This window comes from Peromyscus leucopus, chromosome 1, assembly GCF_004664715.2.
Source record: "Peromyscus leucopus breed LL Stock chromosome 1, UCI_PerLeu_2.1, whole genome shotgun sequence".
NCBI lineage: Eukaryota > Metazoa > Chordata > Mammalia > Rodentia > Cricetidae > Peromyscus > Peromyscus leucopus.
Window position 1 is genome coordinate 57,418,393 of NC_051063.1, and position 23,083 is coordinate 57,441,475.

Sequence of the window (23,083 nt, forward strand, 5' to 3'; positions counted from 1 at the left end):
AATCCCAAGATTGCAGAGGCAGAGGCAGGAGGATCAACATGAGTATGAGACTGGTCTGTTCTATATGGCACATGCCAGGGCCACATAGGGACAATTTGTCTCAAAACACAGGAGTGGTGAAAGGGAGAGTGATTATGTGTGGGGGGTAGGGCAGGGAGAGTGTTTATCAAGCCTACAAGGGAGGGTGTTAATCCAAGCCTAAAATGTTTGTTCTCTAAAAAATATTAAAAAAAAATTTTTTTGTGAGTGTGTAAGTGGCTGTATGTATATATGTATGATGCCTCATGTATATATGCCTGATGAGGTCAGAAGAGGGCATCACAGATTCCCTGGAACTGGAGGTATATAGAGATGGTTGTAAGCCACTATGTGGGTGCTGGGAACTGAATTGCTTGCTTCTAAACAGTGAGCTACCTGTCCAGCACACTATGATGTTAAATTAAGTCCACTTGATAGGATTTATTAGATACTTTAGCTTAGCCTTCTTATGATACAGGATTTCCTGTGGGGCTTTTATCACTAGTGTGCTGGGTCCTCTGTAGAATAGCTGTAGTTATTTGGAGAAAGGAGCCTGACCACCAGCTATATGAAAGTGGCCAGTGTCTGAAGACACAAGCTAACTTTGCTCGGCTGTCTATTTCTGAAACCATATTGCTCCACTCAACTTCCTTCTACATTTTAGGCATGCACTTAGTTGAATTCTATAGCTCAAGCACAACTGGGAAAGAATCAGAAGACACTAGTGGTAAATAACAGTCACTCAATTAGGAAAAGATTAAGTGTTAGAAACATTTATTTGTCAAAAAAAAAAAAAATGGGAGGAGTGGAATAAAACAAGGCTAAATTTCAGCTAATGCTATACCACGATCACAGGTCAGACAAAACCGGTAAAACAAAACAAACAAAACAAACAAAAAATCAAACCAAAACAACAACAAAACCCCAATGGTCCTAGCAACTTCAGAAGTTTAGCTTCAGTGTTCAAGTCCAGAGCTAACAGAAGAGTTAAAGGCTGCTTGCCACTACATGGTCATTTTAAAGGGAAAGGAGATGCTGCAGGAAGGCAGGGACAAAGGGCTCAACTCTTCGGGAAAGCAAGATTAAGAGGGGCTCCACTGTACAGGAAAAGGGGGTGCCAGCATAATCCTTACCTAGGGCTGTTCAGAGGCTGAGAATAAGGAACAGAGTGAAAGGCTACAGACAACTAGCATCGAGGAGAGAAGTTAACTTAGAATTAAATTAAGAAAAAAAACATAGTTGGTCACAAATTCCTTTGTTTACTGAAACATGAAGCAATGGAAACATCCCGGCAAAGGGGACCGCGAGGACCAAGTTCTCATATATGACCGCAGCCCGAGGGTTCAGTCCGCAATTATCCTACCTGAAAGAAAGCACAACACAAGAGGCTTACACAATGCCTGGAGAGCAGCCTGGTTCCGAGTACAAGGGCCCTGGTCCCGTCCTGTATTCCAGGGGGGGAGAGGGAGAAACAAAGAACAAAACAAAATCAAGTCAGACTGGGTTGGATGTGTATCCCACAAAATCACCCAGGAGTCTAATAGCTACATCTAGGAACCTGCTTATAGCTGTATGCTGCACAAGATGCAAACTCCGCTTTCTCCTGTCTTAACTTAGGTAACCCCTGTAGTAGAAGGCTACCACTGCTTCAAAGAAGGTATAAATTTTCAATAACTACAGGTTAATTTTGTAGGAATTTTTTTTCAGGAAAGAAAGCAAAAGATGGTAAGATATCAGATATAGTCAGTTTCTCTCTTTTCCTTTTTAAGAGATGGGATTTAATTATGTTGCCCACGATGACCATGAACTTCTGTTCTAAAGCAATCCTAAGTAGGTGGGACTACAGGCATCCACCACCCATGCCCAGCCCAATTTTACTATTACAAATGTTCCAAAGAAAACATTCAAGAAAACTTAGTAACAAAGACTAGATGAAGTCTCAAAGAACAGTTGGTCATTCACCCTTTAAGTTGTCTACATGTCACACTGTCAGTTCAGAACCATAGTTGCAGTAGTTTTCTAATTGACCAAATATCCCTTGACAAATCAAAAGAAGAAACTACTGCTAGGACTGTCTAATTCCTCCATTGATGATGGGAACTCCAGACACCAATGGCTGGGGGAAAAAAAAAGTTAACTCACACCAAGCTCCTCTACTTAATACAGACACAGGGCCAAATCTTGGTCTTGATCTGTGCCAATCGACTTCAAAAGCTGTGATGTTCTTGGATCAGTTCTGTTAGGGTGAGACCCGAATTTGGATCCCCAACAGTTGTAGAGTATTTCATCCTGGCAGCCTCATTAACATCAGGCTCCTGGGACTGCAACCAACTCAGGGTTATTCAGTCCATTTGAGGTTCACACCTGGAAGGTAAGTTTCTTTAAAAGTCATCACTAAAAAGAGGTTAGTTGAACAGCTACTGACTGAAGTTAAAATTCACTTTTAAGATGTCCTAACAATACCCTTAAAGGCTATATTATACTAATTTAATATTTAACTTTTAAACATACTTTAGAAACAAAGTTATCTTAACAGATTAATTACTAACTCTATCAGAGGTATCTCAGAGTAGATCCAGCTGTAGAAATTAATAGCAAACTCCATTCACATGCTGAACACGACTGAATGATCTTAAGAAATCCCAAGTCTTACTGACACAACTGTACAGCATATAACTTAACAAACATACATGCCATTGTTTTCTTAACATACAAAATCGGGATAAGTTGGGAACACTGGTGTCTCAGTGGTAATTTGTTTAACCGCACTGAAGGGGCTCTAACTCAGGTGATGCTCAACTTCAAAGTACAAGGAAAACCATGAGAAAATTGTATGTTGTTAATGCCATTTCCATTCTAATGAAGTTTACTTGTCTTTGAATATCCCCAATTCTTGCCATTCCAACACTCTTTGTACACACTTCCTGAAATAGGGAAACATTAAATTTCTAATGTCACCACTTACAAGATTTTATGTATATCAGAAATTATCAATTTATCTAATTACTTGAGTGTTCCCTTAAAAAAAAAAACTTGCTGAAAGAAACAGGAATTCTATCATAGGCTACAAAGAAATAGGGCTTAAGTGCCCACAAAAACATGCTGTGGGCTAGAATAAGGACTTGGAACACATCATAAAAACATTGAGAACTGAAGTGTCTTAAAACATTAAGGCTTTATCTGATTTAAAAAGTAACACGCCTAAGAACTTCATTTGATAGATGCTAATGACCCAAGAAATAGTTGGGTTTTGTTTTTTGTGACAGGAGTCTTCTCTGTTTCCTAGACTTTGCTAGAACTTGCCATTAAGTAACCTAGTCTATCCTCTTACAATCCTTTTGCCTCATCCTCTCTGGCACTGGGATTACAGGTATGAACCACCATGTGCTACTCCAAGAAGTGTTTTACTAGGAAACTGGAAACCCTTGAAGTTAAGAGTTAAAATTCTCACTGTGCTGTCCATTACTAGCTCCCTAATGTACCCTTTACCACCACCATAGCAGTTTAGTAGTGGGAAGAGTTGATTTTATTATTTATTTTGGTTTTTCAAGATAGGGTTTCTCTGCAGCCCTGGCTGTCCTATAACTCACTCTTTAGACCTGGCTGGCTTCAAACTTAGATCTACTAGCCTCTGTCTCCCAAGTGCTGGGATTAAAGGTGTGTGCCAAAACTGCCTGGCTGGAAAAAGCATGAATTTAAGAGGTCTGAGTCTGAATTTTGGCTCTACCTCTCATTTACCAGATGATCATATGCAAAGTACTGATGCTCTCTTACTAAAGAACTAAAGAGCCGGGCAGTGGTGGCGCACGCCTTTAATCCCAGCACTCGGGAGGCAGAGGCAGGCAGATCTCTGTGAGTTCGAGGCCAGCCTGGGCTACCAAGTGAGCTCCAGGAAAGGCGCAAAGCTACACAGAGAAACCCTGTCTCGAAAAAAACAAAACAAAACAAAAAAAGAACTAAAGACTTAGTTCTTTCCTAAATGAGGAAATAACTGTTTATACAACAAAGGGCCAATATATGTTAGCTTCCTCACACCTCACTCCAACCCCCTACCCCATACCATGTTTCTGTTTACAACATTTTTTTTTCTTTTTGTTTTTTTTTTTTTTTTTCTCGAGACAGGGTTTCTCTTTGTAACTCTGGCTGTCCTGGGACTCACTATGATAGACCAGGCTGGACTCAAACTCTGAGATCCACCTGCCTGTCTCCCCAGTACCAGGATTAAAGGCATATGTCACCACTGCCTGGCTTGCTTACAACTTTTAAAATAATATTCTCATTAACTGAGCTTGTTACTATTTGAGAAGTAACACACTGGAATCATACTAACTCAACAGGCTAATTTAAATAAACCTGTGGTTGAAACTACAGAAAATACTGAAACATGTAATTTGTGCATTTTGGGTAGGGTCTTGTTTGGTGTTCTGGCTCCTCAGTGAAGCAAAGGTCTCTTGTAGGTAACTAAATGTGAATTTCAACCACATCCACCCAACTCTCACCTCCAGTTTTTAAAAGGCTGAGTACCGTGCTCGGTCCACATACTGCTCCCGCTCATACCGGGCCATGTCATACAGAGAATTCCGTGTCGCTGCTGAAGCCTGAGACATCTCACTCTCTGGCCCATAACCGTAGCCCTCTCCAACTGCAGGGAGCACAGCTGCATTCCGACGTAGTGGGCTCCTGTCCCTGCCATAATAGGAGGAAGAGGCGGCGGCAGCCATGGCTGCTGAGGTGGCTGCTGAGCCGGAGTTCTGCAATAGGTGTCTGTCATAGGGATCAACAGAAGTGGAGTTGAGGTGACTGGGTACAGCTGAGCTCTGGACTTGAGGAAGATGAGACATGGTCTGCTCTGCATAATTGTACGCAGAAGCTGCAGCGGCTGCTGCCACAGCTTCATAAGATCGGACCCGGTAGCGCTTATAGTAGTCAAGTGCTCCGTAGGCATCGTTGTAATACATGGATTCCCCATAACCCATGGGGTAGGGCGTGCGCACCGCTCCATACTGCTCATTGTACTGCTCAGTCAAGTCTGCCACGCGCCCTGTACGGTCTACTGGACACTCTTTGGACCAGTGTCCTTCTTTCCCACACCGATAGCAGCCGCTCTGGTCTCCCATCCCAGGGGCAGTCCGAAGTCGACTAGTTGACAACTGCACGTGCATTCGTTTGCCTTGAGGAAACAGATTAAAATTATTATTACTCATTAACACTCTTTTTCCTCACCCAGATAAAAGTAAACATAAAATACATATCCATACACACTCCTGCGAACCTACTTCATTCAGCAACCCCTTCCAAAAGTAAGTTTCAACAGAGGTGAGAGCTAGAATATCAGAGTTCTTAGAGACCAGTCATATACTGTTTAATGCCAGTAGCATATCAGACTCTCCTCTACTTCCATCTCCACAATCTGTTTCCTTCCCCCATGCAAAGATTGTTTTTTTCACTAAGACTGTTAGGTTACTACTTCCAAATCAAACTAGATACCTAACAAAACCTCACTTAACAGTGGTGTTAGAAGTCATCTTTTCCACCTCTAAACAATTCATGTTAGGTCTAAGCTCAATGGAAAAAGCACGTGCCTTTTAGCATGTATGACACCCTGGGCTCAACCTCCAGCACTGCATCACCCCAAACCCTACAACAATCCCAGTTCAACAGCAATCTTCTATCCACTATGTTTCCTCCAGGAATGTGTGCAGGTGCTATGTTGGGTACCCAAGTCTTACTTGGCTATCATTGGCTTCATCTGTACCTGTGCGAATTAAAAGGACCTCTGTAGATTTCAACCCCACCCCTAGTTTTTTCCTCAGGATCAGAACTATTTGAGCAAAGCCTCTTACAAGAGTTAGGTATTAAAACTTTAAAGCTTTTGGGGCTGGACATGCATCTCAATGGTTGAGCACTTGGCTCCTGTGTGCAAAGCCAAGTTCCATCCCCAGCACCACACAAAAATAAAGTAAAAATAGTACTAATTTTTTTATTTTTCAAGACAGGGTTTCTCTGTAGTTTTGGTGCCTACCCAGGATCTCACTCTGTAGCCCAGGCTGGCCTCCAACTCACAGAGATCCTCCTGGCTCGGTCTCCCGAGTGCTGGGATTAAAGGCCTGCGCCACCACCACCAGGTCCAGTAAGTACTAGCTTTTTAGCTTTTTAGAGACTCTTCCCATGTAAAAAAAGATCAGTGTTTTTGGACTTGGTATAGTGATCCACACCTTTAATCCCGGCCCTCAGGAGGCAGAGGCAGGTGGATCTCCGAGTTTGAGGCCACCCTGGTCTACAGTGAGTTCCAAGACAGCCAGGACTACACAGAGAAACCTGTCTTGGGTGGAAGGGGAGTACTTCTGACCCCAGCTGCTAGTAGATAGTCTTCACAAGACCACTGATGATGATGCAGTAGACAGATAGCAAGCAGATGGCATTAATTCTCTGAAAGCATGTGGCCATCTGAGATTTTAAGTATTCCCAATCATATAGTTATTAAGGGCTACAGTGCTATATACTTATCAGAAACATTTGTGTCCCCATTAATACTTCATATGTAGAGATCTCTATAATTTAAAGGATTAAAAGCCATTTGGCTTTTAACAGACACAGTGACAAATACAGTGATTTTTCCTGAAGTCTCAGCCCTATTCCTACTTTTAACTTAAAAGAGGATGAGAGTGCTTTACTTCATCAACATTTGTGGCAAAATCTATTTTTGTAGTTGTGGAAAGGATGCAAGTTTTTTTTTTTTTTTCTGACCTAGAGCTTAAAAACACCTGTAATATAAATGATAGGTGGCTCCATTGTCTTACACCTATTCTTTCCAAAGGTTACAGGGGCTTTCAATTTAAAACCTCAAATTCTTATACAGTACTATATTTCTCTGTTATCTTTAGAAACAGAAGTTTTGCAGCTCTACTAGACAGATGAAACTCGTAAATTTTCTCAAACCTCCAAGTTACTGAAATTTGCCAATATCTTCCAGAAAAACAGCCCACTAAAAGTATTTTCCCTTGAAAGCTGGAACAAAAGAGAGTATTAAAATGCTAAAAGGTGGGAAACTTAATTATAAATTCTAATTCTATCTTGGGTCAGAGTCCAAAGAAGACTGGAGATGTAGCTGACATAATAATGATCAACCGATGCTGAAATGACACCCCTAAATTCTTACATATCCTTCCCAATTCAGCTGCCCGGATGGTTACTTGGGAACAGCATCGTTATGGTTTCCAATTCAAACTGCATTCACTGCTGCCTGTGGAGAGGAAACATCTTGAAAGACCCAGGTAAACTCAGATTCTGTCTTTAGAAGTTATACAATGCAAGATATAAATTATAGACAACCATTAATACATAGAAATAAAGGTTCAAAAGATGCTCAAAGTGGCACTTTTTAGACCAAAAAGACTTTAAATTGAACAAAATGTCAAATTGGCATCTAGATTGTATTTTCTGTAAGATATGTGACAGAATTATACATACAACCCCAGCACTCAGAAGTCTGAAGTAGGATTTTGAGTTTGAGAGCCAGCCTAGGCCATATGTCAAGACCCTGTCTCAACAAACAATTCATATCCAATACTAAACTTTCTGTTGCCACCTGGGAAAAAAAATTAGCCAATTACAAAAATATCTGCATGTATAACTTGGACTTCATAAGTGTATAAACCACTCTCCATAAGAGCCAGAAAGAGAACGTGAAACCAAATAAATGATTCTTCTTTTTCAACTCAGTTTATTGTCTGTACTTTCTATGGAAGTGATTATATATGTACATATATAATAAAATACCTTCATTGCATTATTCAGATCCCCATTTCTTATGTAATTATATTTGTTACTAAACAAATATAATGGTCAAGGAGCATAGTTCAGGGGTACTGTGTATATAACATACTCAAGACCCTGGGTTCAATATTTAGCACCCCACTACCAAACAAGAAAACCACATGACTCATCCTTCTAAGTTAACTCCTATTTCCCCATTTCCTTTAGAACTCAAAAGGGCATACTATGAGAATTTATCTGCAAAGTTAGTACTTGGTTTTAAGTTTTTCCCATTTATTTTGTTACCTGATAAGTGAACCCTTCTTCAGAGATGGGAATATACAGGCCATTGGTAGAGCACTTGCCCAACATTTGTGGGGCCCTCAGATTATACCAGAACCAAGGGAGTGGGGCAAGAAAACGCCTTCCTTCCATTCCCCTGACCATCCATGCCCACCTTCCATAGCAAGTGAGAATAATTAGGAATTTTTCAGTTGAAGTGTAGTAGCATTGTTCCAAAGTAAAAATAGAAATTAAAAAAAGTTTAAGCCAAGTGGTGGTGGTCTGGTCTACAAAGTGAGTTCCAGGACATCCAGGACTTACGCAGAGAAACCCTGTCTAGGAGTGGGATGGGGGTGGGAGAGTTTAACTATCACATTTTGAATATTTTTCTAACCAGAGTAGGAAAAAATTCACGGTTGCAAATTGCGCTCACCTTTCATTATATATTGCCTTTATTGGCAAAATGCACTTATCACCTCATTCTAATCTCACTGTCATTCTTCTTTGAGTTCTACAACTTTCCCTTTTCCCCATAATTTCATTGTTTTCTAGGTTTAGCTTTGTATATTTAACTTTTTTAGTGGTATTTATGTCAAAAAAAAAAAAAAAAGGGTGTTGACTTAGGAACTAGATGACACTCAATAAAAGCCTTGTAGACTGTGCTAACCAATGAACTTCCTGCAATGTGGGTCTGTTAATATGTTCCCAATACAGTAGCCATTTCCCTCATATGACTCTGGTATTCTTGAAATATGCCCACACTGGAGACTTCAATTAATTTAAATTTACTAGCTATATGTAGATTGTGGCTACTATAGTAACACAATTCCAGGGTTTTCAGACAACATTCTGTGTTATTAATGATAACACAGAGTTACTTATTGTCAATGTAAGCAATACAGTAAGCTCTATGATGCCCTCACTAGAATTTCCCCAGAAGCAAGACTATCATTCCCATTCAACCTTGAATTTCTACAGAACAAATGTTTTAACCTGTTAGAGGTAAGTAATAATAAGTGGAGCACAAGAACCTATGGCATCTTTCCTGGCTTTGCTTGTAGTACACAGACTCAACGTTTTTGGACACCCCAAAGATACCCCCCCCCCCAACTGAACACATCACAGATTTTTCACACAGTGCTTCCTCTAGATATTCTTTTTCCTCTGTGCTACCATCATCCATCATTCAAAGCATCAGAATATAAAAAATCTAAGGCTTCTGGGTCACAACAAGAGCAGCAACTAAGTCTCTAGGCCTTTTCTCACACTCCCTGCCTAGGCAGCTTAGACTTCTAGCAGCACTCAAGTGAATGAAGACCAAAGAAAGTAAGCCACAGTTTGTGACCCCACAGTTATGGAGGAATATCTTTGTAAACTTAATGGGAAATGTTTACTTCCCCAAGAGTAAGTTATACTTAAGAATAGTAAACATCATCTATTCATTTCAATTAAAAGAGAATGGAAGAAGCCGCTCTCACAGCCCCATGGTCTTATGTTGCTGCCTCTGCCTTGAGCTAGCTCCACGAAGCTCTGCTACCCAAGCCCCAGAACAGTTCACCTTGAAACTCTGTGTTGTCAAGGCCCCTGATGGCCTCCACTGCATCCTCTGCCCGCTCCATGTGTACAAAGGCATAATCTTTCACGATGTCACATTCGATGACTGGGCCATACTCCTCAAACTTGGCCCGAAGCTCTTGGTTGGTACAAGTGGGGCTGATGTTGCCCACATGTAACTTGGTTGAAGCTTTGCTCTTATTCTTGCTGGCTTCCACATTGATGTTCACTCCGTGCAGCTTGTAGTGGTGCAGGTTGCGTATGGCATCCTCAGCGGCCGTCTTGTCCTCTATGTGCACAAAACCATAGTTCTTAATGATGTCACATTCCAGCACCTTCCCGTACTGCTCGAAGAGTGAGCGGATCTCTTGCTCTGTGGCCTCCCGGGGCAGATTTCCAATGAACAGCTTCACCATCCTGACAAGAGCCTGGCAGATTACAAACAAGATTTCAAAAGTCAGGCGTGAAGTGAGACATGGCATAGCGCTGCAGCATTTCTGTTTAATGGCCCAACGATTAATACCTTCCCGACCCTCACATAGTTCATTATTCCTTTTGAGAGAGGGACAGCAGTTTGTTCCTAAGTAGTGTGCAAGCCGTGTGACAATGCCAACAGAAGGTCGGGGGTCAGAATGCACAAGGTCCAACATCTCCGTGGGGTCAGGCACACCTAATCTACAGGGTTGGCTGCTTCAAGGCTTAGCACAGGGAAGAAAACACCAAGCAGAAAGCAAGAAACACCGAATGTCCCTAGTTACAAGGTTTTGGAGGGAAATCCGTGTGTCTGTCCACAGCGCAGTATCACCTCCTTCTATACTCTAAGAACGAAAAGCCCTCCTCGCCCACACCTGAACCCCTCTCCTCGGCAGCCCAACCTTCAGCTCCTTCATCCCAACAAAGACTCTGCCCGACCCCTGCCCCGCCCCCTCCGGAGACCGGGCCCCGCCTCCTTTCCTTGTCTCCCCGGGACCTTCCTCAGAAGACGAGCAGCCCCGACCCGGGGCGTTCCCGGCCCTCCCGAGGCCCGGCCAGGCCGGCTCTCGGCTCCCCACACACCCACAGCGTCTCTCCTACCTCCGGGTGGTGCCGGCGGTGGCGGCGGGTCCCGCGTCAGAGAGAACCCTACAAAATGGCGACGGCCGCTCGAGCCTCGGCGCGACCGAGCGCTTTCTCGCGCGCCAGCTCACGCACGCGCGAGTGCGCGCTGCCCGCCTCCCCTCCCCCTCGTAGGCGCGGGGCGACCAATCCTGCTGCCGCACACAAATGGCCGCCCCCGTGCGGGGGCGGGGTCACGTGGTGACGGCACTGCGGAGAGGAGGTCAGCCCCGGCTAGCCAATCACCACCCTGGGAGAGGGTCGCGGCTTGCGCGTCAAAAGGGCTCAGGAAGCAACCACTGCCTTGGCGAAACCGTAAGCCCGGGGGAGTCTCTAACCATCACAATGGAGCGTGCTATTAGGTCCACTGGCGAGGGAGGCTGATGACAAAGGGTTGTCTCACTGGTCCCGCTAGAAGGGGGTTTTCTCAACCTCTGTGGCGTCTGAGAGCGATGCTTCAGAAGTCTAGGCACCCCATCTTAACCTAATCTCTCCCTTATTTGCGGGGAGGGAGCGAGAACTCCCTTAAGACAACTTAATTTCCACTGCAATTGTGTTGTTCTTTGGAGAGGAAATTGAGACTGAGAGTCGAGGGGCGGAAAGATGATCTGTGCAGGTTAGGTCTGAGGAAGGCATTTCTCTATCCAAACTATACTTTGTCATGTTTATTTATGAATGTACGTGGGCTGGGCTTTCCCTCTCTCGTTGTCTCTCTCTCTCTCTCTCTCTCTCTCTCTCTCTCTCTATCTATCTATCATCTATCTATCTCTGATTCCTGAAATGTGGTGAGCACTCCCGAAAAATACGTGGTGCAGAAGTCCAGAGAGATCCCCAGTTTGGGAATGAGTGGGACGAGGGGCTCCACGTCCAGTCCAAGCTGCCAGAGGTGCAAGCAATTGTCAGGCTCCTGACTTTCAGATGCGGTGCAAGGGCGCCTCCTGGCGGCAGCAGGGTGCTGACTAGGTGGATTACTCACTATGTCATTCAACAAAGCGTAGCCATTTAGAGATTGGTGAGTTGTGTTTATCTCCTCCTCGAGGCACTAGGATGGTTGTTAGACACCATTCCCCATTGTGGTAGTTTCAACACTAGCTCCTCCAATACAAAAAGACCAGTTCCCCAAGCTACTTGGAAACATTTCTTTCACCAAATCCATGTTTCCCAGTCATTTCAGAAGCCATTGTCTTTCCAATTGTAATAGACACACATTTTTTAAATTTTTTTTATTTTGTTTTTCAAAACAGAGTTTCCCTGTGTACCCTTGGCTGTCCTGAAATTCACTTTGCGATCACACAGCTTTGCATTCTGTCCTTATCAAATTTCCTGAGGTCTCCACAACTAATGTTCTGTTAACAGTTACCATCTTTCTCTAAAATTTTCATTTCACTCCCTTTTTTTAATTTTTGAGATGGCTTTACTGTTTAGCCAAAGCCTGGCCAGGAACTGGATGTGTAACCCAGACCAGGCTTGAACTCACAGCCCTCCTACCTGAGCCTCCCGAGTGCTGGGAATTATAGGTTTGTACCATCATTTCCAGTTTCTGGTTTTCTTGTCTTTCTTTTTTTTTAATATTGAAAAAAGTCATGTGAGCTGGGTGGTGGCGGTGCATGCCTTTAATTCCAGCACTCAGGAGGTGGAGGCAGGTGGAGCTCTGGGTTTGAGGCCAGCCTGGTCTACAGAATTCCAGGACAGCCACGGCTACACAGAGAAATCCTGTTGAGAAAAAGAAAGTTATATATGTTATATATATGTTTGTGTCTGTGTAAATGTATGCTTTGTGTGTGCAGGTGCCCACAGAGACCAGAAGAGGGTGGCAGATCCCCTGGAGCTTGAGTTACTGGCACCTGTGAGCTTCACAATGTGAGTGTTGAGAACCATTTTTGGGTCCTCTACAACTGTTTGAACTGCTGAGCCATCTCTCCAGCCCCTGCAACATGCCTTTTCCTGACTTTTTTTGTTTGTTTGTTTTTGGTTTTTCGAGACAGGGTTTCTCTGTGTAGCTTTGCGCCTTTCTTGGAACTCTCTGTAGCCCAGGCTGGCCTTAAACTCACGGAGATTTGCCTGGCTCTGCCTCCCAAGTGCTGGGATTAAAGGTGTGCACCACCACCGCCCGGCCGAGACATGCCTTTTAATGTGTGTATTTTTTTCCAATTCATTTAGAACTCTTCATTGTGGAAAATTTCAAAACAAAACAAAAAGAAAAACCCACAAATGTAGACTTGTGATTAATTCCTCTGGACCTTTTGTCTAGCTTCAACATTTCCCCCAGACTTTTATACACACAATGTAATTTTGTCTACCTCACAATCTGTTATTATTATTCATAGTACTGGGGACCAAGACCTGGGACCTTCTCTAAACTATACTGCCACCCTATGTGTTATGTCAATATCATTTAATATTTATGTTCAAACTTTCCCTAGATTGTCACAAATCCATTTTATAGTTGGCTTCTTGGCTGGTCCTAAACAAGGTTCACCCATTGTACATTTGTATAAATAATGTAAATGGTATGTTGTGTAGCTAATTAATTCTTGTTTTTCCCCTCTAAGTGTGATGTGTTAAGTCTAGTTTTCTGTGATATTCTTTGCTTCAGCCATGCATTTCACCTTCCCTTTGTTGTAGAGAAGCTGCCAAAATTGCCCCAGTTCCTCAGCATCATAAACTAGGTTGTGAATAGCAGTCTGTGTGTGCTCTAGTTATGTGGAGGAATATAAATCCAGGGGTAAAACTGCTGAGCTATTGGGTCATAGGGGACATAAAACTAGCGTGTCTAAGTGTGCTGAGTCCCCAGAAAAGCTCTGCTAGCACATCCTCTTACTTGCAACACAGAAGGGCACTGTTTTATCCTCTTTATCATGGTTTAACATTCAGTTTCCTCATTTCTGTCAAAGAGGTGTAAGGTATTATTCCCAACTTGCTTCGATTTGTTGTTGTCTCATGACTAATTTTGGAAATACCTTCTTGTTCTTAAAGTCTTGGAATTTGTGCTCGTATAAATTTCCTGCTCCTCTCTTCTGCCTGTATTTCAGGTTGAAACGTAGGACTTTGCTGCATATTGTAAATATTTTTTTCAAAGATTTATTATGTATACAGTATTTTGCCTGCATGTGTCCTTGCAGGCCAGAAGAGGGCACCAGATCTTATTATGGATGGTTGTGAGCCACCAAGTGGTTGCTGGGAATTGAACTCAGGACCTCCGGCAGAGCAGTCAGTGCTCTTAACCTCTGAGCCATCTCTCCAGCCTGTAAATATTTCTTATTGGCTTCAAATATCTTGTATTTCCACTAATATCTTTGTCTCTGGAAGTAAATTTTGTTTTTTGTTGTTTTTTTTTTTTTTTTTTTTTTGAGACAGGGTGTGAATCTTTTTTTTACATGTAACCAAATTAATTTTTGTTTCATAAAGATTTTTTTTTTTTTTAAAAGATTTATTTATTTATTACATATACAGTGTTCTGTCTGCACACCAGAAGAGGGCACCAGATCTTATTATGGATGGTTGTGAGCCACCATGTGGTTGCTGGGAATTGAACTCAGGACCTACTGGAAGAGCAGCCAGTGCTCTTAACCTCTGAGCCATCTCTCCAGCCCCCAAGATTGCTCTTTTATGTTCCCTTTAAGATACTCTCTCCTACCACAAGTCATGTAGATAGTCTGTGTTCTTTTCCATTCCCATTATCTTTCATGTTTAGGGCTGTGGTCCATTTTGAACAGTGCTAGCCAATGGAGACATAATGAACTATATTAATAATTCAAAATGAACTGGGAAAATAGTCTATGGGTGAAACTCAAAGGTAAAGCATTTATCTAACACACACAAGGCCCTGGGTTTCATACCTAGCACCACAATAAATACAAATTTTCAGTAAACATCCAAATATAAAAATTTGAAATCTATTTTAATAATTTTGACATTTCAACATGTATTCAATATAAAAATTGAGATATTAGAATTCCTCCTAAAGCCCTGGAAATCTGTTATTTCATACCTTCAGCACATCAAAGTTTAGATTTGCCACATTTTGGGTACTCTGTAGTCCCATGTGGCCAGTGGCTACCATGTGGGTCAATGCAAGTTAAATCCACCCTTGTCAGTGGTATTCAGTAAAAATGCAAACAAGTTCATTCCTATATAGCTTATCCATTTCTGTTTGTTTCTGTTTCCCACCAGTATGCAGGGCTAACACTAACACTGTTTTTGTGCCCTAACCTTTTTTGTATCCCTCGGGATACATGTATTCCATCTGCCATCTTTTCCTCTCTTCCACCAACATTAAAAAGTTTCTCTTCTGAAGACTTGCTTCCTAGCCCTTTGCTTACCCTCTTCTCCATTCTGCCTATATGGAGTCATACCATGAAGTAGCTTCAGTAGCTGCCCCATGTGTAGATGATTCTCACCTAATTCTTGTCTTTCCTTTTCATTCACGTGCCTGTTCTGCAGGAACACATCAGTTGGTGGTGCTACTTATTATCTTTTAGATAGAGGTCATCATTTCTCCATTAATCTCTCTCTCCCACACATACCACATTTGCTTCTAAACTTTTCAATTATTGTTTTTCCCCAAGCCACATAATCTGAGCCCTCCATAAGGACTCTCCCATGTCTAACAGGGCGGTTTCACAGCTGTCCTTGAATTATGAAAACAGGTGTCTGAGTCCTCTTGATGACTGTTTTTTCTGTAGAGGGGTTATTACTGTTATACTGATGCATGTTTACTGTGGGTATTGAATCTACTTATCATAAGAGAAAGGATAATTACCCTGTGAATGATAGCTGTGCCAGATCTGATGCATGGAGCCCACTCTGGGCTATGTGATGCTAGTCCCTCGCCTGCATACACCTGACTCTGCTTGTCATTGTTTTGACTGATAGTAGTTGGGCCGGGCTGCTTAGGGCCCTTGGGCAGTTATGCTGAAGACAGGGTAGTTTTTCTGAGTCAAAGAGACCCAAAACTTCCAACTTTAATACCTCCTTTTTAAATACTGCAAACTTTAAGAAAAAATACTTCTCTCCATTTCTAGAATATATTGTGTATTTATTTACATGCTCAGGATGTACCTTATGTATTCCTAGGGTGACGTTGTTCTAGAGTTCAGGAAGTGGGAACCTGCCACTCTTCTGATTCTGTGTGAGCTCCCTTGATGCTATGGGAAAGACAGAAAGTAGGGTGCTCATCTTCTACTGCTGGCTAAGCAGCAGCTGAGACTAGGTTGTGGTAACATTCCTCACCACCCCTTAGTGAAAACAACTGAGAGACTTGAGAGTGAAGAACTGTGTCCGGGCTCTTCAGTGGTAGAGTGTTTGCCTAGCATGCATGAGGCCCAGCGTTCCATCCCCAGCACTGCAAGAAATGAAACAGCTTTTTTAAAGGAAAAAGAAAAGTGCACCAAGGAGAAGGAATTTCCTGCCTTTTAACATAAATACTATTAATTAACAACAACCCAAACCATAGTGAATGTCTTTGGTCTAAACAGAGGCTTAGCATAGGCCAATCCAGTGAAACAGATCACTATCATGGGGAGACTGAGATAGGGAGGCTCTCAGGATCACATGATTCTTTGAGGCTCAGAAGGTGGGGGTAGAGTGGATATCTGACACACAGGAGACCAGAACCAGAGAGGCCGTGGTCAGAAAAGTAACAACACCAAGAGGCAGTGAGAGAAGCTGAGCTGTTTAATCACCTCCTTGGATAGACTCAAGGATGTGGCTACTCCTGAACAACTCACACTTGGGAGCCACCTCGAGTGGCTGGAGGAGCAGCCACCTGAGTCAGAGGGTGACGCAGGGTAGGCAGGGAAGGCTTCCATGCCTCCGACTCCATCCTCTGGTGCTCCTGCCCTCGGGTCCTGCTTCAGCTCTGAGAGGGTCCTGGCTGACCCCAGAGGCAAAGAACTGGATGGTGGATGGCACACCCTAGCTATGGTGGCACAATGACCCTGAGGCAGGGACAATGGTTTCCACATAGCCCACACTGAGGGTGACACGATCTGCACCATGGTGGGGGTGGAGGCATAAGGCTTGGGAAGAGGTGACAAGGTGGGGAAGAGTGATATTGGGGGTTGCCTGGGTCCCACCACCAGTTGAATTAAATAGCAGAAGAGAAGGTTGTTTGTGGGAACACTCGTTTATCCCCAGTGACAGTTCCTGGTGATGGGCTGACCTTAGCAGCAGACCCTAGCAGCAGGCAGTTGTCCTGACAAGAGGGCGGTCTCTGTCGATAGTCCCTGGTAGTTTCCTTAATGGAAGGAGGGAGCTGGCCTGGGAGTCTTGCCCCCGACTACTTGTTCTTCTTAAAGAAGCTGAACCGTTTTTCTCGCTCTCTTTCTCGGCCGTCCTTGCTGCGAAGCACGATGGAGCCCTCGGGCTGTGACACCGGGGGCATGGTCATGGCCCGAGTCAGGCCTCGGCTGGCACTGGGCACCACTGGCTCTTCTGGCTCTCCAGAGGCAGAGGATGCAGTGGCAATGGCTGCATTCACCACTCTCAGCCACGAGCTCATCTCTGCCTGTAAGGGACAGGGAGACATCAGCTCATGCTCAAGGACTTTGACCTGGGGCCGCATGGAGCAGACAGAAGGAAAGCATGATAGAAGTAAGTAGGGAAAAGATTGAATTTTTCATTTTTAGAAGGAGAAAAAAGATCCCTTTAGGATAGGGAGCCTCAGCTGGTCATGGTGGCAATATACCTGCGAACACAGACCAGGAAGCTGAGCTAGGACTGTTGCTATGAGTTCGAGCCCATTCTGGAATAGGAACCAAGCCTTCAGATGACCCTGTCTCACAAAACAAAATGTTGGCAGAGAGAGAGAACAGCAGGGGGAAGGCTCACCTCATCCTTGGCCTGGAATAAGTATTCTTTGCCATCCTGTAAGCTGTTGGGAGAGAAGGCACAAGGCAGAGCTAAGAACCTGTATTTGGCATGTCAGTGCTTCTGTGAGCTCAGTATTCTCCCATGACTGGATTGACTGGGAGGGCACAGCCCTCAAGGCCAGATCATGTTTACACATTCTTCATAGTTTTAGGGTTTTGCAGACTCTTTCTGGTAGAGCGCAGAGGGCAATGTTAAGGTAGGCTCTTGCCGGCAATGGGCAGGCCCCTGGAAGCCAGGGTGAGCTAGCATCCTGCCATCAGTTTCCATCCAAGGTAACTTTTCAGCCTGTGTTTTAGCTCCTCCATTCTAGTGTGAGTCGGGACCCAGAATTTCTACTCTTTTCCACCTACAAATGTACCCAAGCACCTAGCATAGCAGCTCCATTCATGTGCTCTCTTCAGGTAACTTCCTTCCCTCTGGACCTTGTTCATGGTTCATCTGCCTTGCCTTATTTCTGACTCTCCATCCCAACCTGAGAGCAGCCCTGGTTCCTACCCCAGCTTGAAGACATGCTTGCGTTTCCGGTAGTCAAAGGCCACACTGCCCTGGGCCCTGGCCAGACTGACAGGCACTTCTCCATGGTATGGCACCCCTGCACCAGCTGCCCTGGCATCCTTGTAAAAGCCGAGGCTCCCACGCCGGAGGACACAGTACACGTTCTGCCAGGACCTGGGGAGAGATGGCAGGGTCAGAAACCCGGTAGATAGGCAGACTGGTGGCCTTTGTGGGACCCGTAACATGTAAGTTCCACAACACAGTCTTTAGGTCACTTGTGGCCCTCCTCTGAGCCTATGAGAGTCCTGAGTTCCAGCCCTTTCCCAAAGGACAAACTCCTAAAGTGTTCCCCTGTCTGTCTAGGAAGTTTTCAGGAAACTCTCCTCAGAAGCAGAAACCTGAGAGGCTACCGGCTCTGCACAGCTAGGCCTGGTACCTGTTGGCGGCTTTCTTATTGAAGGCCTCCATCTCCTGTTTGCGGCACAGCATCCCTTCCATCTGTTCCTGAGCAGAGAGCTCAGGGCCTCGTGTGGGCAAGGTGGCAACATGGGTTGATTCAGATGATCTGCTCTGGGGCATTGGAGATGGGGCAGGGCCCCGGGGCCGGGTCTGCCTCTCTCCCCGGGGCCCACTGGACTCGTCCCCTGTGCCAGATCCCTGTGGGGGGAAAACAATTTCATTGCTAATAAGTGATATGGATGGTACCTTGCCTTGGAGTCAGGAAGCTTATGGCTAAGAGCTGGTCTCCCAGCCCAAGCTGCTGTTGAGCTTCATACCCAGGATCCCTACCCACTTCTTTTGTCCCTTCATCCCCCAGGTACCAAAATCCACCCCTCCAGAGAGACTCACAGGCCCTTCTGAGACACTGCTCTGTTCAAGTCTTTGCTGTTCGAACAGGGGCTGCAAAGAGAAGAAGCCGTGAGGATGTGGGAGCTGGCAAGGTCAAAAGGAATGCTCATGGACATGAAATTACCTGTGAAGACTCTGTGTCTGTGCAGACCCCGTTAATACTGGGTGCTTGTGTGGATGGTGGCAGTTGTGACTGGGTTCTAGAATGATCAAACGGGACACAGAATGGTTATCTGTGGCTTGCTTAGGCTCAGCCTCAACCTCCTGGCCCAGGTGTCTAGTTCTTACCCATCCCAGGCAGTGTCAGGAGCTGTCTGGCCATCTACCAGACTCCCTTCAGGCCGACCAGCCATGGGCTCTGGAGTAGAGGGCTGTTTCCTCCGTTCCTCCTCCTCCCTTTTTCTCTTCCGCTCCTTCTCCCGCTCTTCCAGCTGTCAAGAAATGCTGAGGTCAGCAAGTCTCATGGTGAGGAGAAAAGCTGAAATGTCTCAGCTCTAGCCCAATAAAATAGGAAAGACGGAGACGAGAATCTAAAAGAAGATAGGGCAAGAAGCAGAGTGATCTCAGTAGCACCCAGGCTAACTGACATCTGTGGTCATGTGACAGAAGAGCACTCTCGGCTCACACACAGAGAAGCAGTGCATGGGGAAGAGAAGAAATTCTGGACAGTAACAAGAACAGGCTGGGCTGCAGTGGGGTCGGGGACCTCTGAGGTCCCACAGTCCTCACCGCAGTCAGCTTCTCCAGTGCACTAAAACGTTCCTCCCAGGCCACTGCTGACTTCTGGAAGGCTTCATGTCGCTTGATGAGGCTCTCTACTTCATCCACGGTGCAACCCAGCTCTGCACTTCGAACTAATGGCTCCTGGCTGCACAGCCAGGCCTCTGCCATCCCTGCATCTCTCCCAAACACAAGCACCTCCAAAACTGCCATGGTTGGGGCGGGACAGAGAGATGGAAAATTAGAGTATGTAGTGGCAGGAAATGGTAGCAGTGGCAACTTCAAGTACAGGGACAGAGAAACCATTGTCCCAGAGCACTGTCAGTACCAAGTATAGGATCCTGGAATCCCACACCCAGGGTTCCTGATGTCATGCACTGTGGCCACTACAGATAGGCAATGCCCAGGCCTTTCTCACAAGCCCCCTTCCTCCAGCTGACACTCCCACAGTGGCTCACCAAGCTGCAGCCAGTCCATCTTCTCCTGCCACTTGTCAGCTGTCTCCTGGCGCCTGGACTGTAGCTGGGAGAGCTTCTCTGAGATCTGGGGGTAGGGGAAGGAGGCATGGCTTAGGAACTAATGAGGCCTTTCCAAGGTCTCTGGAAGCCACTGAAGGACAGCAATGATTTCTACTGTCAAGAGGAGAGGAAAATAGTTCTGGGAGGAGAAGTGGGATTTTAGAAATCCCTGGACAGCATTGAGAGGACAGTGAAAATTCTTGCTAAGAAAGAATGACAAGAAGCAGAAGACAGGAAAAATCAAAGCTGGGTGTGGTAGTGCACACCTGTAGCCCAGCACTTGGGAGGGTGCAGCAAGAGAACTGTGGCCAGCCTGAGCTACATGGTGATACCCTGTCTCCAAACAAAACAAAACAAAACATCCCAAAGAACAACAACCAGGAAATTTCAGGAATGATCCACGTTCGGTGTGGCTGGCCAGGTTCTTTCCGGGTCTCACCCACCTCCTCAGCAGCATAGTGGCTCCGGGCCAGCAGCTCCTGCCCCATGTCAATGCAGGAGGAGAACCGGTCTGCTCTGGCCTCTATCTCTGCTTTGATGCCTTGTTGGTTCTTGATGACTAAATCTGCAGAGGACACATCCCTAGGCCAATACAAAGATGGTATTACCAGCTGCTCCAGTCCCACCACAGCCACTAGTAGTATCACATAACCTGTGGAGGATGCCAGGCACTGTGCGTCTCACCGGGGCCGCTCCTGGGCATCCATCTGCAGGTTAATCCCATCCATCCAAAGCATCAACTCCCGGACAGCCTTGAAGAATCGGAACTTATCCGTAGTGTCCAGTAAGAGCTGACGACGGGCAGCGGAACTTCCCTGGAGCTGGGCCCAGGCCTCAGCCACTGCCTGCATGTGACGGCCAATCTCCTCGGCCTTGTCTCCAGCATAGGCCTTCTGTAGCCTGTGGCCATCGTCCTGAACCTGCTGGACCTGTGGGAACCCAGCTTTGAGTCAGGCAGAGCTGGGAGACAGGAGCTGAAGTCGCTCTCATTCCCGTGCTGCTTTCTGCCTCCCGTTTGGTCCACCGGCCAAAGACGTGGTAGAAGAACCAAGGTTCGGAGCTCTACCTACCACCCTCTGTCCTATTGGACTTCCCCTGGGGCCCAGGCTACCCCAGGGGAGAGGGCTCTGAAGTCAAGTTGAGCTATCCTATCCAGGGTGTAAGGGACATTGAAAAGTCACTAGAAGAAGAGGTGCAGCCTGCAGAGTAGACTTAGGCTGAGGGCTGACTGGTCATATGGGCTTGAAGGAATGATCTGTGTTAATTTCGTAAATCCAGAAGTCTGGCCTGAGTGGCATCAACAGGTGGGTTTGAGCATAGCATGAAGGATTTTGCAGCCATTGGAACCACTGGAAAAAGTCATGGGTCTTTACTACAACTGTGAACTTAGCCAGCGAGATGCCTCAATGACTTTAAGCACTTGCCCAAGCCTGATTATTGGAACCTAAAGTGCAAGGATAGAACCAAAGCTGTCCCCTGACCTCCATACATACATTAAAGTATGTGTGCTGATGCATGTGCATGCACATACATGTCATAAAACAAGCCTGAATATGGTGGCTGATATCCATTCCTCGAGTGATTTTAACCTTATCTTCAAATGCCCCTCCATGGTTGCCAGCCTCCCAGCCTCTCCAAAGCACACGAACCTCCCTCCTCCCATTTCCCACCAGTTTCCTCTTAGCCTTCCCTTCCCCACCTGTCCAGCTAGGGTCAGACCTGGGTGCTGAGGGCTTGGATGTCATGCTCATAGGCACAGTGCCGGCGCTGCAGGGCCTCGGCAGCATTGAGGTCACGGCCAGTTCCATCTGGAAGCTGCTGTTGCTTGTGCTGTACCCGTGCCAGGGCTTGACGGGCCCCGTGCAGGAAACGCTGCAGCTCATAAGCAGCAGCCAGCACCTGACCTCTTGTGTCCAGCAGCTCCAGCAAGTCAGCCCAGGCCTCGTTGAGACTGTCCTTCCACTCAGCCACAGTGGCCCGTGCAGCATGGCCCCCAGAAATGAGCCCGTTGGCCAGTGCATTGGCACTGTCTACGCGCTCCTGGCCAATGGTGCTGGTGTCCCGGGAGAACTCTCGGAATTTGTCCCGGAGCATCTGATGGAGGAAGCATTTGTAGAGAGACAGGGATGAGACCTAGTGTGTGAGGTCACTGCCTCATGGAGCAATCACTTCTCTCCCCCAAACTGAGAACCCATTGTCCTAAAGGCACCTAGAGGCACTTCAAACTTTTAGCCCCTAACAAGGATGCCCTAACTATGGCCTAGATTTCTGTACCAGTAACCTCTAACCACAGCAAAGAATCTGAAGTTCACCCTGTTTTGCTGAGGTCTGTTGGAAAGAGTAGCAATTTCATTTTTGTCCTCACCTATGGTCACCCCATAACCCTCTTTCTGCACAATAGTTCAAGTTTTATAACTCAAAACCCTTAAGAACAGTGCCTTCTCTGTCTGGCTCAATGTCCCCACCCTCAGCACTCTGCCTGGACCAAGGCTTTGGTCTCCCTGTGGGCCCTGATCTTCCTGGTGCCGATCCGTGTGGCACTCACAGTCACATGCTCATAGTCCTGGCCCAGCTCATGGGAGGCTGCCACAACTTCACGCTCCTGTATCCACTGTTCCAGGTCATCCAGCTCTCTGCGGAGCTGGCACAGCCGGAGGTGCTCCTGCAGACGCTCACGCCGCTCTCCTGCCAGCTCCTTCAGGCTGGCATACAACTTGTCCACCTGGGCTTGGCGGATTGTTAGCCTTGTGCTGCAGGGGTGGAGAGAATGGCTTGTTCCATGGAGCTTTGTCTCATGTCCCTAACTGCTTGCCAAGCTCTTTGCTTTCTAGTCTGTTCTGTATGCACATGGTTCAAAGATGCCACAATTCCTGTACTTTTCCAGAACCAGCTCTCCTCCTCTCCTCCAGAGTCTAGGCCCTTTG

At 45.7% G+C, this 23,083-nt stretch overlaps 3 protein-coding genes across 8 annotated transcripts in view; 1 reads left to right on the top strand and 2 right to left on the bottom strand.

Annotated features, from left to right (window-relative positions):
* The window catches only part of LOC114709125 (RNA-binding protein 14), an 85,917-nt gene that overhangs the window by 52,587 nt on the left and 10,247 nt on the right, over positions 1-23,083 (top strand). Inside the window, exons 3-5 of one of the 3 annotated variants that reach the window (XM_028892789.2) lie at positions 7,196-7,292; positions 12,492-12,564; positions 18,890-19,812. In XM_028892789.2, the coding sequence (XP_028748622.1) occupies positions 7,196-7,292; positions 12,492-12,537 (143 nt within the window). In that variant the 3' untranslated portion in view covers positions 12,538-12,564; positions 18,890-19,812. Of the gene's footprint in view, positions 1-6,902; positions 7,293-12,491; positions 12,565-18,889; positions 19,813-23,083 lie in introns of those variants that run through there. The other 2 variants (XM_037208295.1, XM_037208296.1) reach the window with 2 other exon arrangements.
* On the bottom strand, positions 776-10,870 carry LOC114709127 (RNA-binding protein 4B). Of its 2 annotated transcripts, none has more exons than XM_028892793.1 (4): positions 10,684-10,870; positions 9,614-10,037; positions 4,518-5,188; positions 776-1,381 (listed from the first exon to the last, which is right to left on the bottom strand). In XM_028892793.1, exons 2-3 carry the CDS (start codon positions 10,023-10,025, stop codon positions 4,527-4,529), a joined length of 1,074 nt encoding a protein of 357 aa, XP_028748626.1. In that variant the 5' UTR covers positions 10,026-10,037; positions 10,684-10,870; the 3' UTR covers positions 776-1,381; positions 4,518-4,526. The 2 variants fall into 2 exon arrangements, with proteins under 2 accessions (XP_028748626.1, XP_028748627.1); XM_028892794.2 differs by having other exon boundaries at positions 1,257-2,382.
* The window catches only part of Sptbn2 (spectrin beta, non-erythrocytic 2), a 42,259-nt gene continuing 35,534 nt past the window's right edge, over positions 16,359-23,083 (bottom strand). Inside the window, exons 24-36 of one of the 3 annotated variants that reach the window (XM_037208283.1) lie at positions 22,705-22,909; positions 21,879-22,253; positions 20,844-21,088; positions 20,603-20,741; positions 20,100-20,184; positions 19,651-19,847; positions 19,210-19,352; positions 19,046-19,121; positions 18,922-18,972; positions 18,509-18,729; positions 18,073-18,246; positions 17,536-17,578; positions 16,359-17,212 (exon numbers count right to left, since the gene is read on the bottom strand). In XM_037208283.1, the coding sequence (XP_037064178.1) occupies positions 16,985-17,212; positions 17,536-17,578; positions 18,073-18,246; positions 18,509-18,729; positions 18,922-18,972; positions 19,046-19,121; positions 19,210-19,352; positions 19,651-19,847; positions 20,100-20,184; positions 20,603-20,741; positions 20,844-21,088; positions 21,879-22,253; positions 22,705-22,909 (2,182 nt within the window). In that variant the 3' untranslated portion in view covers positions 16,359-16,984. The remainder of the gene's footprint in view (positions 17,213-17,535; positions 17,579-18,072; positions 18,247-18,508; positions 18,730-18,921; positions 18,973-19,045; positions 19,122-19,209; positions 19,353-19,650; positions 19,848-20,099; positions 20,185-20,602; positions 20,742-20,843; positions 21,089-21,878; positions 22,254-22,704; positions 22,910-23,083) is intronic. The other 2 variants (XM_028892782.2, XM_028892783.2) reach the window with 2 other exon arrangements.

Bases quoted from the DNA above. Each gene is read 5' to 3' on its own strand.
- LOC114709127 (XM_028892793.1), bottom strand. From the start codon at position 10,025: ATGGTGAAGCTGTTCATTGGAAATCTGCCCCGGGAGGCCACAGAGCAA. The intron at 5,189-9,613 runs GTGAACTGTTCT...TGTTTCCTCAAG, and splicing joins TGACAACACAGAGTTTCAAG to GCAAACGAATGCACGTGCAG.